The sequence below is a fragment of the Coffea arabica genome, chromosome 2c, assembly GCF_036785885.1.
Source record: "Coffea arabica cultivar ET-39 chromosome 2c, Coffea Arabica ET-39 HiFi, whole genome shotgun sequence".
NCBI lineage: Eukaryota > Viridiplantae > Streptophyta > Magnoliopsida > Gentianales > Rubiaceae > Coffea > Coffea arabica.
In genome coordinates this window covers 36,794,797-36,814,964 of record NC_092312.1, presented here as the reverse complement: position 1 = coordinate 36,814,964, position 20,168 = coordinate 36,794,797, and the positions used below count along the sequence as shown (strand labels likewise).

Sequence of the window (20,168 nt, the reverse complement as noted above, 5' to 3'; positions counted from 1 at the left end):
AATTAAATTTGAATTCTGAAAACTGAATATTAAAATAATTAATTTATTAAATTTTAAATATTAAAAAAATATATGAATATTTGAATTTTAGTATTAAATTTATTTATACTGTTTGATAAATATTTATAACTGAATACTTAATAAGTTTAATTTGATCATTTTGCACTTATATCTTTTCATTCAAAAAAGAAATAGACCTTATGATTTAATTAGTTTAAAATTGTTAGATATGAAAATGATAATATTTATTTTAGATATGATAAAATTGTTAGATATGAAAATGATAATATTTATTTTTAAATCAAATTAATATGAAAGATGAAATATATTATATGAGAAGTATGGAAAAGATGTGAAAGTTATTAAAAAAGAAGGAAAGAGAAACAGAAAACCGTTAGATAGAAAATATTAGGTTGTTTAATTAGATAAAAATTTTGAATATAATTAACAAATAAGGGTAGATTTGGTAAATAAAATAAGGTAGTTGAAGTAATTTTATTGATTCTTATCAGAATTAAGCATGCAGTTAGGATTCTTGTATTGAAAAAAATATACACAAGTTCAGCAGATGAATTTTTATTTATCAAACACTCAAAACATCTGAAGTTCAGTACCTTTTTATATTATCAAAGAGACCTTAAGTCCCACACTTTCAAATGATGCATGTTGGTCCTCACATTTTAGGTTTTTTTATTTTTTTTTAGTTCCTCATATTTACACTAACAAAGTTTGACCCCTTAGATGTACAAAATGAAATACATTAGTCACAAAAATTTCACATATTCACCTAAAGTATGAATTTTAACAAAAATCAAAACAAAGCTCAAAAGTTAGTATTTAACATACTTAAGTTCATTTTTCAAAATCTAGGGTATTATTTAAAAAAAAAGTGAGAATTTTTTGAGCTTAATTGATTTTCTTTTCATATACAATTTGCCTACGCAAAGGTGAAAAGTTTAGTTCTTGTGTTTCAAATTTGATTTGAGGTATTTTAGGGGCAAAACCATTATTTTTTTCATCAAAACATACATTTATTGAATTTTAGGTGTTTTACAAATTACTTCAAAATTTTGAATATAAAGTTCTTTTTTTTTCCTTTTAACTCTGAATTTTTTTCTTTTAATTCCAAATTGATAGTGCACAAACTAAAACAATTTCCTAATGCAATTCTAGCTTCAAATTGTACCAAAAGTTCGACCCAATACTCTAAATTTGTACTAGTTGATCCTGTAATTTAGACGAGTACTATATGATTTATACATGTAACAGGAATATTTAGCATATTTGGTTCCATCATTTTAGGTTTGTGACAAAAAAAAAAAGAGCTTTGGTTAGTACCTGTGTGTAGCATAGCCAACATCACCTGGTGTATTGTATAATGCAAGAGCTCGAGCTAAAAATGCCCTAGATTTCGGCTCATTTTATTTGAAATATAAATTTTAGCTCAAACACATGGACTATTTTATTGTCTTCGAGAAAAGGAATAATAATGGGTATGTCTATTTCAAATGTGATAATAAACCAATTCCATTTTTAAAGCAGATTATATACACTTTTTGCTCTTGTTTGAAAAAGTAAATTAAAACAAACATTGAACATCGAGAAAACAATTTGAGAGACAACTGAAGGAAACAAAGGGCTGAAATGGGAACTGCTCCTTATACTCTACTAACGTGCGCACCTGTAAATTCCTCCATTGCTGAGCTCTCTGTAGCTCTTATGGGGTAGTTTGTTAGGGCTTTTGATCCTCTCTATTTCCGATTCCTCCTTGATTGTTTACTTTCTCAGTTGGTGGTTAACAATTCCAGAAATTGCTGTTCTCTTCGCTATTGCTGGAATAGGATTTATTGATTGTTGTGTAATTGGAGAGGTGTAGCAGAGGGGCCTATCCTCGCAAGAGGTTGTCAATGGAGACTACAAGTTCGCCTACCTTGTTGCGCAGCTGCTTGAGGTTGAGATCTACTAAGAGAGTTGATGCATCTCAGCTCCATCCATCGGGAGTTGTTTGGGCCGATGCAATCCCTGGGCTGGGGGTCTCCTTGCTACCTCGGATGGTGCATCTGCATCATCATCTTGGGCGGATGAGGTAAGGCAAAAACAATGCTTTCATGATGGACTGGGATTAGCCTATATTCCCCCAAGTAAACCGATTGAAGGAGTTGATTTAGTGGTTATTGAGCCTGTGGATGTGGTGGAAGGTGTGGAAAAATGGAAGCATGCTATCATTGGCTTTACACTTGGTAAACCTCCTCCCTTTACTGTTATGAAGCTATTCTGCAAGTAGAGATGGTAGAAATATGGCAAAGCTGAATGTTCACTCTTGAAATCAGGGGTTTTTGTCTTCAATTGTGTCTCTGAGGATGTGAAAATTGAGATACTCAATCAATCCCCATGGCCGTTTGCGAGTAAGATGCTGTTCTTAAAGCCGTGGTCTAAGGAAATGGATATTACTGAGGAATTGGAGACTGTGCCCATCTGGATTCGATTTCCTGGGCTTAAGCTGCACTACTACACTAAGAAAAGTTTGAGTAAGCTAGCCAGTTTTGTGGATAAGCTGCTATACACTGACAAGATGACTGCTACGCAGGAAAGAATTTCTTATGCCAGAGTGAGTGTTGAGCTAAAAATGGACCATAAATTGCCCGATTGCGTCCCTTACATAAATGAGTTTGGGTTGGCTCAATCACAACCAGTTGAATATGAATGGTTGCCTCCTTGGTGTAAGGAATGCACTAAGTTTGGTCATATCATAAAATTTTGTCCAAACAAACCTGAACTAAAGTCCGTCTGGGTTCCTAAGGCCAAAGGACCAGAGCAGAGCACTACATCCTCTACTGTTCAGCCAAGCCTAGGACCTGAAGATGAGGAAGTGACCCATGATGAGAGTCCTATTGTTTCCAGGCCACCTGCTGAGCCTACTGTAAATGCTTGCGGTGATGCTTCTATGGAGCCCATTGAGCCTATTGTGCCTCCTCTAGATGATTTTCCACCTCTTCCCCGGAATGGTCCATCCACTTCTACAGCTAATAAATTCAAGCTTCTTGCTGATGTGGGGGAGATGACTGAGGAAGTGTCAAATAGTGGTGGCAATAAAGAGAAAAAGAAGATAGACCAACCTCTACCGTTGAAAAGATCATCTCAAATTCAAAACCAGGTGAAGGAGCAAAGAAGGAAAGGAGGTGGAGGTAATCCTCTATCACAATTATTATGAATATAGCCTGCTAGAATATAAGGGGTTTAAATAACCCCATTAAACAAGATGAAATTAGAAGACTGGTTAGTAGTTGTAGACTAAATATTTTGGGTATTGTGGAAACTAAAGTAAGACACTGTAATTTTGATACTGTGTTTAGGCAGATATGTCCTCGTTGGAACTGTATACATAATACTACTGTACATAGAACAGGGAGAATTTGGTTTTGCTGGGATCCATGTACTATCAAAGTGAATCCTTTGAGAATCTCTGGTCAAGTTATCAACTGTGTGGTAGAAAGTCTATCTTGGCAGCAGCAATTTGTGCTATCTTTTGTCTATGGTGCAAATGATATGGAGAATAGAAGGCGACTATGGCATTGCCTTTAGAGCGTACAAACTCAGTTGGCAGGCTTACCGTGGCTACTTATGGGAGACTTTAATATCATTAGATATTCTACTGAGAAAATTGGTGGTGATGGGTTTGATTTACCTGCAATCTCTAAATTTCAACATTGTATTGAGCAGATTGATGTTGATGATATCCCTACTAAAGGGTAGTTTTTAACCTGGTGCAATAAAAGGGAAGAGCAAGAAAGAATGTATAGTAAACTTGATAGGATTATGGCTTCTGTTTCCTGGTTTTCAACTTTTCCACATGTTGAGGCTGAGTTTATGGATCCTATTTTATCTGATCATACTCCCATGTTTGTTGATATTAAAAAGTAGTTTAACCCAGGCCCTATTCCTTTCAAATTTCATACTTTCTAGACGAGGAACAAGAATTTTCAGTCTATTCTTACTGAAGCATGGAACTTAAACTCTATGGGAAATCCTGTTGATATGCTGGTTGAAACTCAAAGCCATGAAGCAGATGAATAAGAAATGTTACAGTAATATAACGGTGAGAGTTCAAAATTGTATAGCTCAGCTTGGGGATGTGCAACAGCAATTAGCAGACCTTTCTTTTGACAAGGTACTACAAGAAATTGAAAAGGAACTGGCAACAACATATTCTGAACTTGTTCTTGCAGAAGAGGAATTTCTTAGAGACAAGTCCAGAGTTAAATGGTTGAAGGATGGTGACAAAAATATTGCTTTCTTTCACAGAACATTGAAAATCCATCATACTAGGAATAAGATCCTTACCCTTACTACTAATGAGGGGATAAAGCTAACTGAATATGAAGATGTGAAGCAAGAGGCTATTCAGTTTTATCAAAACTTATTCACTGAATTCGGTTCTATGTCTAAGCAAATGCAGCTGAGGCTACATAATGTCCTTACCAACAAACTCTCTGAACAGCAAGCAAAATTATTGGCTCAGAGTATTAGCAATGAGGAGATTAAATCAGCTCTTTTCTTAATGAAAAAAGGCACGGCACCAGGCCCTGAGGGATACACAGTTGAATTTTTCAAAAGTAATTGGAACACTATAGGAGATGACTTTATTGCTGCCATTCTACATTGCTTTGCTACTCAAACAATGCCTATTGGTTTGAACAGTGCTATACTTAATCTGGTACCAAAGATTGCTCACCCCGTTGGCATGAAAGAGTATAAGCCAATTGCATGCTGCAATGTGGTGTATAAAGTTTATTCAAAGGTTCTTACTGAAAGGCTGAAATCAGTACTTGATGGGTTAATTTCTAATAAACAGGCTGCATTTCTTAAAGGAAGATCCATTTCTGGAAATGCCCTTCTTATGCATGAGTTGGTCAGGAATTATCACAAGAAGGGTGGACAGGAGAGATGTGTAGGTAAGGTTGATATAATAAAGGCCTATGATACTGTAAGACGGAGTTTTCTACTTGAGGTGGCGAAAATTTTGAACTTCCCTCCTATTTTCATTAATTGGGTAATGAATTGTTTCTGCATAGCCAGGTTCTCAATCAATCTAAATGGCTTGTTGATGGGTTATTTTGACAGTAGTAGAGGATTAAAACAAGAAGATCCCATTTCTCCTTATTTGTTTTTGCTGGTCATGGAGGTCTTCACACAACTCTTTGATGATAACATCAGAGCCTTGGGTTTTGATTATCACCCCAGATGCGAGTCTCTGAAGTTATCTCATATCATTTTTGCTGATGACTTATTTTTAATGGCTACAGCTAATGCCAAGTCTCTAAGCACTTTTAGAGAAACATTGAATGAATTTGCTAAGATGTCTGGACTTCGGCCAAATATGGCTAAATCTGAAATCTTTATAACTTGTGTCTTAGATGAGGATTGCAGTGCTCTTGCTAATGTTATTGGTATGCCATTAGGCAAATTATCTGTTAAGTACTTGGGAGTGCCCTTAATATTTACCAGGTTAACTACTACTGATTGTCAGCCAATTATTGACAAGACTCTTGCATGTATTAGAAGTTGGTCTGCTAGGAAGCTACCATATAGAGGTATATTGGGCAAGAATATTTGTTTTGCCAAAGAAGCTAATTAAGAAAATTGAAAGTCCACTAAATGCCTTCTTATGGTCTGGTGCTGAGCTATCATGTAGTAGAGCTAAAGTAAGCTAGAGGGAAGCTATCATTTAGTAGAGCTAAAGTAAGCTAGAGGGAAGCTTGCAAATCTGCTCCTGAGGATGGCTTGGGGTCAAAAGTTTGAAAGAATGGAATAGAGCTTTATGATTAGGCATATTTGGGATATATTTCACAAGAAGGACTCTCTATGGATTATGTGGGTATGGGCTTATATGCTGAAAGGCAAAAGCTTTGGGGCTATTCAACCAAGTGCCTTCTCATCTTGGAATTGGTGCAAAGTATTAAAGCTGAAACCTCTTGCCAGGAAAGTATTCAAATGGTAACAGGAGATAGGCAGAGAATACACTTGTGGTATGATTGGTGGCATCCTCTTGGACCATTACTCCAAGTGTTTCTTGATCGCATAATTCACTTGTTTAGGAGTCTACAGATGCAAAAAAGTATTCTCCATTATTCAAAGTGGAGAATGGGTTTGGCCTACTGGTAGAAGACACATAGGTGAAGCAGTGCAAATAGTGAATGCTACACCACCTTCACTTGTTCCTATGCCTGACCAAATTGATACTGCTGTATGGAATGTTGATTCTAAAGGTTGCTGTACTGCTAGTTTTGCATTTAAGCTGCTCACCACTCTTCGCCCTTCTGTTTCTTGGAGTAAATTGGTATGGGGAGAGAAGCATGTTCTAAGGCACTCTTTTATTCTGTGGTTGTCGTGTCAAATTAAGTTATCAACGAAGGGTAGACTACAAGCATGGGGGATGTCAGTAGACCCTTACTGCTCTCTGTGTTCTACTGCTGATGAATCCATTGAACACTTGTTTTTTGTTTGCATTTTTCAGCCTCTGTTTGGTCGTGTGTACTGAGGAAATGCAAGATAAAAAGAGATCCTAAAGGCTAGAGTGAGGAGTTACAATGGATGGTCAACCATGGCTCTCAAGGGATGTTTTGCTTCTTGTGTGAAACATGTAGCTTTTGCTGCTACAGTTTATGCTGTTTGGAGAGGTTGGAACCAGAAGCTATTCAGAGAGATTCGCAGCATTGTGCTAGTATGGAGAACTATACCCAAGCTCCAAAAAAATTTGGAGCTATGCTTAAAATTAGGAGGTTCACTTGCTGCATTTGATCCCATTCTTTAGTAAATAATATAGTTTAGCAATAGAGTGGATTACCGTTCAATCTGTGATATAAATTGGTATGGGGAGCCCCCAATCTTTGTGTAAACTCAACAGCTTATCAATAAAAGTATGAAGCCTACAAAAAAAACATTGAAGATCGAAAATAATTTTCATGAGAAATTCTCGGCGAATTACTCAGATTATGGTCGAGAAAAAAAAAATTCGGACATGTACCGATCTGACAAGCTTCTGGTACAAATTTATGGGTACCGGGTCGTGTCAGTCTAGCACCCAAATTTCATCAAATTTTTTTTTTGACTTCTGACACGTCAACCGGCGGCGGGAAATTTTTTTTTTTTTTTTAAAAAAAAAGCTGTCGGCTATCGGGCTGACAATGACCGACAAGGTCTGAAAAAAAAAAGCTGGCTGCCCGGCAGTCAGTCAAATTGTTTAAAAAAAAAAATTTGCCGAACTCGTTCTGAAGCATCAGTCACATTTGCATGCCCCTCCAGCTGTCTTGCAAGTAGCTAAATAAAAAGAAATCAAGAAAACAGCAAGGTTCATTAACCATACTCTTAAAAAAAGATTGTTAAATATAATCATAACAGTAATGATGTCTTATCATATACACAAAAGCAGTAAGAAAAAAGAAATTTATTAGTTTATCATGCCTGTCTTTCCACAGTTTTTGGCCAAGACAAACCTTGGAAAGCTAGTGAATGAGCCAGCCAGACCTTTGGGGTTGGTGACTGATGCCGAACTCTTCACTTTCTGAATTGAACAGTAGGTTACGTCTACGGTAGAAAGTTTACTATGGCAACCAGTCTAATTTTTTTAAAAAATTAAAATTTGCTAATGCTCCACTTTCTGAATCGAACAATAGGTTACGTCTACGGTGGAAAGTTCACTTTTTTGCGCACAAGAAGCAGAAGCAATGCAAGAAGGCCAACTCTACTATGTGGAGACGGACGAAGAAGTATACTCGGGCACCGGAGAAAGCGAATTATGCATGGATTAAAAATATTATATATTTTAAAATCACAATAAAAGTTCTCTTAAAAATTTATTCATTATCTAATGTCCAATACTTATATTTGATAAATTAAAGTAGTTAATTAAATATTCTATTATAATATAAGTAACTATATGACATTGAGTCGAATCAATAATATTTTTTTAATTTTTTGACATTTTAACTAGTTGTCTATTAAGTTTCAATTGAAATAAAGATTTTATAATTATTTAAATTATTCAATAAAATTATCAATTTAAGATGAACATAAATATAAATACATTAAATTGTATTATTGAAATATTTAATTTAATATGAAGGAAAGACAAGATGAAATGGCAAGAAATTTTTTAAAAATTCATATAAATACTTTATATTAGTAATCACCTTTATTTGTTATTATAATTATAATACCTGATCATAACCGATTGAAACTCATATCCTAATACTATTTACAACTAAAGTTACTATATACTTAAATTAAAATTTTCTTTTTTGCACTAAATTTTCTTTTATATTTACGCCTCAATTATTTCAAATATGAAATTCAATTAAAAAATAAAATGTACCACAATATTTGTTTTGACATATACAAAATTCACTAAATAATGTTGAAAATTTCGTCCATTTTCCAATACAACAATTTCGCCCTTATTTTTTATCCAAAATTTATGCCGCCTGACGTACTAAATCCGACTATTTTTGGAGTTAATTAAATTATATTTCAAAATTCGAACAATAAAACTAGATGAAATAGATTTGTTAAATCAATAATTACTTCTACAAGATGTTAAACTAAACAAAAGCTGTTTTAAACAAAAAAAATCTCATTCATTTTACAATAAGATGCAGGTATCAAATTGTTGAGAAATTATTCGTTAAAATTGTTATATAATTTTTAATAGACTATATAATTTTATAAATATAAATTTGTTGTGCAATATAAAAACAAAATAGGCAAAAAAAATGAAAAGAAGAAAAAATGCATAACATGACATTGTCAAATTATGAATACATCCAATAGCAATAAGCATTATAATAATAAAAGATGAAAATAGCGCTATCTGCTATGTGGAACATAGCTTTTTTTTTTTGTCCGGTTATTTGCTACGTACTAACTTTTTCTTTTGGTTCAGCATTTTTGCTTCACGGGAGCTCCCAGCCAATTTTTTTTTTTTTGGTCCACAAGCCTGCCGACCAACTTGCATTTTTTTTTTAAACAATTTGCCCGGCAGCCAGCTTTTTTTCAGACCTTGTCGGTTACCGGGCATTGTCAGCCTGGTAGCCAACAACTTAAAAAAAAAAAAAATCTCGCTGCCGGGCTATGGTGTCAGAAGTCAATAAAAAATATTTGGTGAAGTTTGGGTGCCGGGCTGACACGGCCTGGTACCCATAGATTTGTACCACAAACTTGTCAGATCGGTATATGTCCGAATTTTTTTTTCTCGACCATAATCTGAGTAATTAGCCGAAATTCTCAAGGAAGTGAATTTTTTAGTTTTCAAGGAGATGCATAAAATGTAAAATCAATCAATAATATCGGAAAATGATAGATAAGCCCAAATTGGCTTACTAATAGGATGCCTGTATAAGTTACAAAATTTTTTTTTCAGCCAATGATCCAATAAGAGGAATCATTAGAACAAGGGTATCAAATTTCTTAATAGCATAATTGATTGGAAATGAATTTTCTAGTATTTGACTTCGTATCATTGAAAGGTTTAGTTGCATACTTAAACAACAACCTAACAGGATTCAAGTGTTCGTATGCTACAAAGCAAATTATTTAATTACCAATATTTGTCAAACTTTTTTACTATTTAGACTACAATATCACATGAAGATAAAAAAAAAAGAAGAAAAATTGATTAAAACTAAACTTAATTAAGAATAAACAATTCTTAGGGTTTAGATTTCTTCAATTATTCTAACCACAAAATCTTATCTTGGTCAATTAATAAATCTTGTGCAATAATAATGGTTAATCTCCTAATATTGTAAAACTTACTTTTGCCAGTGAATGAACCATATGAATAACTAGATTTAGTCTATTTTTGTCATTTAAACCTAATTAAAGATTCATTAAGAACAAGAAATTGCTCACTTTCCCTCTAAGTATTCGCCTACTTTTGTGAATAACAACTTTAAGTTTATGTCTTCATAAACTAGTATTAACTAATAAATTCTTCTATTAGTTAATACTATAGATGCTTCACGATCAATGTAGTTATTTATTGCAAAGATCGACTCTAGAGACGTAAAATGTTATCCAAATAAGATTCATCAATTAACTAATGGTACACCATGAGCAAGGAACAATTGATTTCATCTAACAATAAGAAGTAATTAACTTGACATAATTGAATTGAATAAGCATAACAAACACCACGAAATTTATTAAACGGAAAAATAGAATAAACTCTTATTCCAACGAACATGAAGAGCTCCATTTTCTTCTTACAATCTTCATCTAAAATTGTATTACAAACAAACTAACTTGGGAAAAAACAAGGAAAATTACTCTAACCTATACTAACACTAAAAACTACTTTAAATTGGAGATCTACATTTTTTACAATCTCCAAAATATGCCTAAAAATTCCTTAAATTCGTCTACGAGTTACCTCTTTTATAGTTGAAAAGAATTAGAATCCATACGAGAAGAGGAAATTTTGTCGGAGTAAGATTTGGAATTTTCTACGATCAATTTGAAGTGTAAATAACTGTATGAAGAACAATGATTCATCTCTAGGGAAAAAGGAAAATATTGTACAAAATTGAATTATTTTTTTCATTAGATCAATGATGAGCGCGGGGTATGCATATAATAATTAATCTTATTTTATAGTCAAATTTTATATTTATAAAATCTTAAATACCCCACACATGATTTTGTGCATGTATACAGGTTGTGATTAAATATAAGATATTAAGGGTCGAACCCATAAGAAAAAATGGACAACTACCCGTTACTAATAAAACCCCTCTATTATTTAGATAATCAACAAATTAAAGGAACCAAAACTAAGCTAAATTTTGTAAGAAAAAAGCAAATGAAAGCTCCTTAGGTTGTGATATCCTTAACTACTCATGCAAGTACAATTCTTCGATCATTGAGTACCACTATCTTGTCTATTCCTCATGTATGTGGAACCTACTCTCGTAGTGACTCGACTATATTTATAACCAATCTATACCTATTCCCGTGGTTATGAAATTAGGTTCACGTTAATTACTTTTATGAAATTATATGAAATGAATCATTGAAATCATATTGGTGCACCTCTACTCTCGTGAGTGTATTCTCTAAATTTAGCATTTCTTGAACTAGTGTTAAATACTAATTTTCATTAAAGAAACAACACTTTTAGATAATTACAATTAATGGTACCAAGTTAATCATGATTTAGAGGAGCAAAAGTGCTAGATAACTTGCTCAAAATAATAGCATCAAATAACCAAATAATAAACACAAAGCAATCATTGAAAATTCAACCAAAACCCAAGGCATAAACTTTAGAACACATACTAAAACACAAATCCAAACTTGTATAATAACTAAACGTGAAATCAAATACAAGAGAGAAAGTAGTAGAAGAGATATTGCACTTGTCACATGAGATCAAACTCTCCATCTTGCTCCTCAATCTTCATCCAAGTTTAGCTACAAGTACAAGATGGATAAACTATACTAACTATACTAATCTTGTGACGCCCCGAAAGAATGTGTTTGAGAACCCGGAAATTTCCTAATTTTTTAGGGTTTATTTTTTTAATCGCCCGCCTTTTCTACATTTTCTTGATTAGAAAAATTTCCCAGATAAAGTTTATGAGCAAAGATAGTTTTAAAATGATTTTTCTAGTATCGGTTAGTTTTTGAGAAATTAAGAGTGTATTTTGAACGTGGGACCTGCAAGTGCGATAAATGCATTATATTTTTGACAACTTGTTGGAATTTTGTATTAAGTGATATTATTTTACAAAGTGTTAAGATATTTGTATTGGAGAGACAAAAGGATAGAGTTGCATTAAAAAGGGTGACAAGTGTCACCTTCCTATTCAACCTTGACTTTGACCATTATTTCCTACCTTTACTAATACTCAATTTTGACCCAAAAAGCACCTAAATTTCTGCAAGCTTGGCCGAACCTCTTGGAGCAAAAATACAAGAAGAAAGCCTTCAACTCCAACTCCATTTCTTGCTCAATCTTGTGAATCAACCGTTAAACTTTCAAATTCCTCCACAAAAGTCACTTGTTTAGGAAGATTGAAGGTAGTGGTGGAGTGGTTAGAGAAGGCAAAGGACTAAGTCATCAACTTTCTTGATATTTCAAGGTTCATGTCTAGCAATCCTTTCTTTGTTCTTGATTATGCTAAATTAGTGACTTGTGATGGCTAAAGAGATGGTTTGATGGATTATATCTTGAGTTGTGGTTGACTTGATGAAGTTTTATAATTTTTGGAGATTTTTCTGTTTTAATATGAACATGGTTGTGTGGTTATATATGATGATTGGAAATGATGTTTAAGGACTCTATGAGGTGGAAAAAGTGGTCAATTGCAATCAATTTCTGTTTTGGAAGAAATTTCAGAAAATTAGGTTTTGTGAAGGAACATTCTGCCCGAATTTTTAGCTCCTAGTTAGAGGCCAAATTGGCCTTGGCTTAAAACATGAAAGTTGTAGGGAATGACATTTTAGAGGTGCCTACAAAATTTCAGGTCAATCGGAGTAGTGTAGAATGAGAAAAGTTGAAATTACTATTGCTGTTCTGGTTTTACCCGAATGTAAGGATTGCGCCTGTAATTGGTTGTTTTGGCTGGAATTGCTTCCGAATTGGTTGTTGAGATCTTCTGATGAAATTTATCCCTGTTGCTTAGCTTTCAGCTGGTTTTAGAATTTCTGGATTTGGACTTGTAGAGCCTGAGTTATGATGTTTCCGCTAGAATGCGTTTTGGTGAATCTGTTTTACGTTTTTGATGTGGTATCTTGTATTTTTGACCTGGTTACACTCGAAACTGGGTTGAGTGACCTTCTGTAATATTGTAGCCCTGTCTCTTAGTTTCGAAACGGTGGTCTTGCACCTTCATCCGACAATCACCATTACCGCAAAATGACGTCAAAACTGTTTTTCTGGTTTTGAGCTTAACTTTCATTTCCGGACTTTTCCCTAACTTGACTTGTACTAGTACTACTTGGAGCTTGCTGAATGACTATTAGATGAACTTGTTGTTGTGTGTGTACCTTTGGGACTGGCTGAAGAAATAATGAAGCCATGATGGTTGGGAAAGTAAGCAAATTTAAGGGAAATGCTGTCCGAACTTTTAAAGGACTTGTTTGCATTGAGTTTGTGATTGAAGGGCTTGGATTCGGATAAGGTAATGATATATGTTGGATGGTTCCTGAGCCATGGAGGTGAGTGACCCTAAACTATTTCCAAAGTACTTGTTAAATGCTTCTTGCATTATTTATTCGATTGCATATCATGCGTGCTTGCATGTGGATTCATGACATGATTTGGCTTCAATGAGTTCTGGGAAAGTCTAGTGCTAGACACCAACGTCTCCACCTTGTTTATGGTTCATGTTCATGTTTATCTGGAGCTCAAAAAGGGGCTCCCTCTCAATGTTAATGTTAAATGATCTATTTGAGCGTTGGGTGTTCAAGTATTATGATTTCACTGGCTCACGAGAGCAATAAACAGACATTTGTTCTTTGAATCATGACATCATCGAAATGATCGAAATGCATTATTGTGAAATATATTTGATTTCTGATTTTACTGGTTATTCGCTGAGCTTCTAGCTCACCCCAAAACTATTTTATTCCCCTCCACAGGGCTCGTGGCGAAGGAAGGCTTGTTGTGATTTTATTGTTGTGGAATTCCTCTTGTATAAGAATTGGGATCATGGATCAGAGTGGCGCAGTGGAAGCGTGGACGCTTCGCTTTTGATATGTAATTTTTGGGGAATTTGATGTATATTGGAGATTTACATTGTAATATTTGAGGTTTATTCTTGTAATTCATTTGAGGATTGTAGTGAACGACTGAGTCCCGACGAGAGTTGGGCAGGCGGCCCGCCGAACCCTCTGGTTCGTCTTAGGGGGAGGTGAGGCCGTCACAAATCTACTCGAACTAATGAACTAAGGAAATTTTAGTAAAGACTACATTTTTGTGGAGTTTCTCTAACCTTCCAAAGTTCTTCAAAATATGTTCTCCAAGGGCTCTATTTATAGAGGAATTCATGCAAAAGGCAAAAGTGTTAAATCATGTTAAGATTCTCCTTGAACCCATAAACAAGCTAGATTTAAGTTGTAAAGCTTCTTTAGCAACTTTCTTAGTATGTTTTTACCGAAATTCTTACAGAAAAATGGGTCAAAAAGCTTGTGTGAACAAAGCACAAGTTGTAGTCACAATTGAAGAAAACACACGCTCAGAAAATGCAGGTTGAAGTCGCGTATTTACCCCATGTTTTCCTATTTTGCAAGTTTTCTCATTTCTGGTCAGTCATCAACTCTGTTCTGTTTTTGCATCAACTTCAATTGATATTTTCTCAATGATATAAGCTAAACTAACTCTTTTGTAAAACATAAAAGTTGTATCCTTTAAGTTAGATTTCTAATGTATCAAGAATTATCCAATTTGGAGTTTTGAATAGTGAAAAATGACCAAAATACCCTCAACTGGTCAATTCCCTGTTTCAACTTTTGACAACAAACATGATCGATTGTAGTTCAACTTTTTGACAAGGAAAACTCATGAATTAGATTTTGATGTATCATAAGAAATGTACTGTTATGTGTTAGCTTTAGAATGACATAAGAATCACCTCAATCCAATGCTTGTACCTCAATATATAACCGAAATACCAAAAGGTATCAAAGCTGTCTTAACTTGCATTTCATCCTTTGAATATTTTGCACTTCATGTCTTCTTTAGATCACTTCAAATCATCAACAATTATCCAAATATCTTCTCATTTCACTCCATTTGATGATTCAATCATTAAACGTTTAAAAACATGAAGTTTTCACCATTAAAATTCATAAAAATGCAATTTTTGACACTTAAACCATAAAATGTATAACTTTATTGGAAAATTACTTAATCAATTATAAAAATAAATAAAACACACCAAAACTAAATAATAAAACACATTTAAATAACTCAAAATACACACTTATCAAATTTTCCACACTTGAACTATTACTTGTCCTCAAGCAATAAGAAATACAAACTAACAATGATAAAAAATTTTGAAAATAAACATATGTGCCCAATTTAAATTCATTTTCTCAAAACAAGGTAAACAATCATTATGCAATCATTCATTAATTATCAAGTACTCGTAGTATCAAGTAAATGAGAGTCAATTATACCATAATTTTAATTAGTTCAACTCCCTTTCTTTTCCTTATCCAACTTCACAAGTAATTCCTATGGTCAATAAAAATGCTTCCTAAATTCATGATCATCTTCTTTTCAAAAGAGGGATTTATTCATACAATATATTTAAATGTTTACTCAAGTTGTGAAAGTGCCTTTGGATGCGAAAATCAACATTTTTAGATGAACATCACTGGTTATTCAAGACTTCACATTTTCAAGTTATTTTGCATACTCTTAATTCTAGTACCGTTTTACGCAAAAGTCGATATTTGTAGATGAAAACTCCTTATTACTAAGTACAAGAACCATTGGAGTAGAACAAATCTTATTCTCTTTTCTTTTTTCCTTTTTTTCTTTTTTGGTTTTTTTTCTCTTTTTTTGCTTCTTCTTTTCTTTAAAAGCAAAAATAATAGCATTCCCTTAAAAGAATAATCATGAGAAGAGTATTACACTTATTGACCATATTAATTGCTTAACTTATAAAATTAAATAAAGAGAAGAAAGTTCATCAAATTTACAAAATTTAGGCATAATTTTCTCCACTTTTCAAGATATACTTTCCTACAAATGCACAAATTATAATCAGATAATAGTCATTTCCAAATAAAATGAAAAAAGAAATTTTCAAGTCACATATATTTATCTCAAGAGTAGAAGAAATTTGAATTACTAATGGTATGGAACTTGTTACCCCTTGGATAGCATTGAAAAAATTTGGAACATTTTGGGGCAATTCTGCAATTTTGGACAAGATTTTGAAAAAGTTTGCAAAGTTTTCCCTTATAAATGGACAAAATTCCCTACCAACAAACCCAAGTTTGAAAATTTTCTAAGTACAATAACATTTCCAAGCACAAGTCTAATATTAACAACCAACAAGTCAATCGCATACAATGCATATAATCTCAATTCTCCCCTCTCCCCACAGTTAAAATACACATTGTTCTCAAAGTGAAAAAAAGGAAACCAAGATAAAGAAAGGAATACTCCCCTATTGATGTGGTTGAAGTGCGCAAATATGATGTTTCACAATCCATCATGAAGTTTGTGATCCATTTGCCACAATTCTACAAAAAGGAAACATCATGAGTTCCATTTGATAACCATTACTACTAAAACCTAAAATGCAAAATGGCAAACAAACTAGGTAAGGGTCAAAAGATGCAAAAGTGACAAAGGCATAAAGAGTTTTTGCAAATAACATGTTGCCAAAATTTTCCACATTATCACAGAACATCTCCCAAACTTTTTATGCATTTAACAAACCCTTTTTACCTAGAATATGAAGCATAAGCATGTCTCCTTGTCTAGATAATTATAACATTACTATATAATAAGCATTATGTATGTATTAGGAGCAAAATTCAATCTAAGAAACATACATTATGCACATGTTCAATTGCACCCCTAAATACCATTGAAATTGCTCAAATTTTCAAATATCTAACATTTATCATGCAAGTATGCTCTAATTGAAGAATTGGTAATAATTATGGCCAGTTAAAACACTCAAACATTAAGTTCAAATGCATATTTTCCAAAATGCCACCATATAGTGAATGTATGCATGTAAACATCATGAACAAGTCATATTTTGACCATTTGAACCATCCAATTATATGCTAAACAACACTTCAAGATCAATTACCATGTTGATCATAAAATAGGAATATGCATAAATTGAAACATTGCATAGATCATTATATTCCCACATTTAATCATCTAAATATGCTTAAAAATGTTAAATAAGTATAATGTAGCTTATATACATCAACAAATAACATCACAAATTCACCATTCACAGTGTATCAATAAACTTAAAAGATTATGCACATGGTGAATTTTAAAATACCAAGTTAAGTTCAAGAAATTTATTTCAAATTAGTAGAGTGATATTTGGTGATGCAAATGATGCAAAAAAAACCCTATGAAAATCACCCCAATTGACCTCCAACTGACAAATTTAGAAACTATAACCTTAGCCTTCAATTTCTTATAACCGAATTTGAAATGTTTTTCTTGAATTTTAATCAGTTTAAAAGGTTCTATGAAGGTCAAATGATATTTGTTGGATGATTTCTTGCAAGGAAATGATGTAAAAATGAGAATTGGTGAAGTGTATGTAAGTGTGTGAGGAAATACATGAGGTGAAAGAGAAGAAGAAGAATGAAACAAGCCTGCGTTTTGTTTCTTTTTAAAACCATGTGAGTTGAAAACGCATGCTAGCCCATGTTTTCAAGCTTGTGTTTCTGTTCAAATGTTACAAATTCGAATATGCAGGCTCAAGAAAATGTGACTTGAGGTCACGTTTTCGAGCCTGTAATTTCTTCTTTAAACTCACAGAACTAAATATGTGAGCTGTGAAAATGCAACTTCACGTCGCATATTTCTAAGCTTGCGTTTTCTGCCGAAATTTTAACTTTTTAAAATTACACCTATTACCCCAATTGCTTAAAATGCATTCTAGATCATTCTTTTATCAAAATAATTAATGCAAGCACATGTAAAATGATGAAAACATGCTTTCTACCCCCTCTTTAACAATTCAAAAACAACAATTACTTAAATCGAGGGATGGAATTCCTCAATCAAATTTCGCATTTTTCACCTCATTTGGTCACCTTAGTTTCTATTTTCCAAACCTACAAAAGAAAACAACAAAATAACTTAAACACATAATTTAAATATAAAATCACACCAAATTAACATAAATTACCAAAACATTGGGTTGCCTCCTAATTAACGCTTTTGTTTATAGTTGTTGGCTCGACTATATAATCTCATTTTTCAAGGAGGTTTTGTTAATGAATAATCCACCATCTTAGGTCATGGTGGATCATTAAACGGTGGCTTAATAACAAAAGTCACATAATCTAATGATAAGAGAGGTTGAAGTAACTTACCTAACTCAAGTAATTCATAGATACTACTTTGAATGTGTATCACTTGAATATTCACTAAAGGAATGTCCATATAACCTTCTTGGGTGATGATATCTTTAGAACCCGCTTATTCAAAACACTCCTCAAGAGAGGTTAAATATGAATTATTGATACTCATCTCTTGAGGTTCAAAATTCATTCCAAAGGCATTATCACGTGAAATGGACATTTTCTCATTGAAACACACATTAGATGTATTATTTTCATTAAAATACAATCTATTTTCACATGCAACATGCTCACTATCCATGCTAGGGTCATTATGCATGTCATTAGAAGAAATAACTGCACACAAAACATGCAATTGGTCATGAATTCTACTAAAGTGAGATGCTAATTCATCTAATCTATTCTTAACCCGAGTAAAATGATCAGAGGTTGCATTAGCTAGCTTTTCTATAGTTAAATCAAATTGATTAGAAGATTTTTTTATGGCTAGCTTTGAAGATAGTTTAGAATCATTAGCTAATGTTTCACTTTCTAATTTCCAAGGTAAAGATGCATTAGCTAACCTTTCTTTTGCTAATTCCCAAGATGGTTTAAATTCATATTGGACAAATCCGGGTTGGTAACCATATAAACATGGAGAATCACTACGATTACATTGATTATCTCAACCATAAGCATAAGAATTACCTCAACCAGGGTTGCATTGATCAAAACAAGGATTATAATGTCCAAATTCATCATAATAATCCACGTTTAGTACTTGAATACATTCATAAGTAGCATGATAAGCTCCACATAACTCACAAATCACATGATAAGAATTGAAAACATTGTCATTCCTCTTTTGGTCAAACATGTTTGTAATGGTGTCCAATTCAACTTTTAACGTTATAACATCAAATTTAGCCTTCAAGCCATCTTCAAATGAAATACCTTCGGACACCTCGTAGTTACCTCTATTCAAGAATCTTTGCACTTGGTAACAATCTATTGTCGATCATCCATTTCTCAAGTGCCCATGTGTTCTACTCTTCTTGAGTCTTTAAACATGTTTTCAAAGTAACTTAAAAACAAGTTTAGTCAAGAAGAATAGGTGACTCGACACATACAAAAACAAGATATTAAACACAAAACAAACAACTCAACAAGACATTAAATATAACAAACAAGACACTTAATAGAAAAAAAAGAAAAGCAAGTAAAAATGTCTAAATTAATAGAGTTGTTCTTAACACCAATATTGAATGAAATCTTTCTCGACAACGGCACCAAAAAATTGACGAGCACAGGGTATGCATATAATAATTAAACTCATTCCGCGGTCAAATTTTACATTTATAAAATTTTAAATACCCCATACTTGATTTTTCGCAAGTATACATGTCGTGATTGAGTATAGAGTATTAAGGGTCAAACCCACAAGAAAGAATAGACAATTACTGGTACTACTAAAATTTCTCTATTATTTAGACAATCAACAAATTCAAAGAAACAAAACTTAGCTAAATTTTGTAAGAAAATAGCAAATGAAAGCTCTTTAGGTCGTGATATCCTTAACTACTCATGCAAGTGTAATTCTTGGATCATTGAGTACTATTATCTTCGCTAACTATGGTATAATTTTCTCATGCATGTAAAACCTACTTCCATAGTGAATTAACTATACTTATAACTTATCCATACCTACTCTTGTGATTATGAAATTAGATACAAGCCAATTACCTCTATGAAATTACATGAAATAAATCACGAAAACCATAAAGGTGCACCTCTACTCTCGTGAGTATACTTCCTAGGTTTAGTACTTCTTGAACTAGTATTAAATATCAATTTTCATTGCAGAAACAACACCTTTAGATAATCACAATTAATGGTACCAAATTAATCATGATTTAAAAGAGCAAAAGTACTAGATAACTTGCTCAAAATAATAGCATCAAATAGCCAAATAATAAACACAAAGCAATCATTGAAAATTCAATCAAAATCCAAGGCATAAACTTTAGAAACACATATTGAAACACAAATCCAAACTTGTATAATAACCAAACCTGAAATCAAATACAAGAGAGAAAGTAGTATAAGAG

The 20,168-nt window shown here is 33.0% G+C and overlaps 1 protein-coding gene across 1 annotated transcript; it reads left to right on the top strand.

Moving 5' to 3' along the window:
• Window positions 1-1,391: 1,391 nt before the first annotated feature.
• On the top strand, window positions 1,392-6,970 carry LOC113727276 (uncharacterized). Its single transcript, XM_027251329.2, has 3 exons — window positions 1,392-2,240; window positions 2,331-3,185; window positions 6,515-6,970. Exons 2-3 carry the CDS (start codon window positions 2,411-2,413, stop codon window positions 6,571-6,573), a joined length of 834 nt encoding a protein of 277 aa, XP_027107130.1. The 5' UTR covers window positions 1,392-2,240; window positions 2,331-2,410; the 3' UTR covers window positions 6,574-6,970.
• The last annotated feature ends 13,198 nt before the right edge of the window (window positions 6,971-20,168 follow it).

Excerpts from the sequence above, each read along its gene's own strand:
- LOC113727276 (XM_027251329.2), top strand. The coding sequence starts at position 2,411 with ATGCTGTTCTTAAAGCCGTGGTCTAAGGAAATGGATATTACTGAGGAA. Across the intron at positions 3,186-6,514 it reads AAGAAGGAAAGGAGGTGGAG|CCTCTGTTTGGTCGTGTGTA; the intron begins GTAATCCTCTAT and ends TGCATTTTTCAG.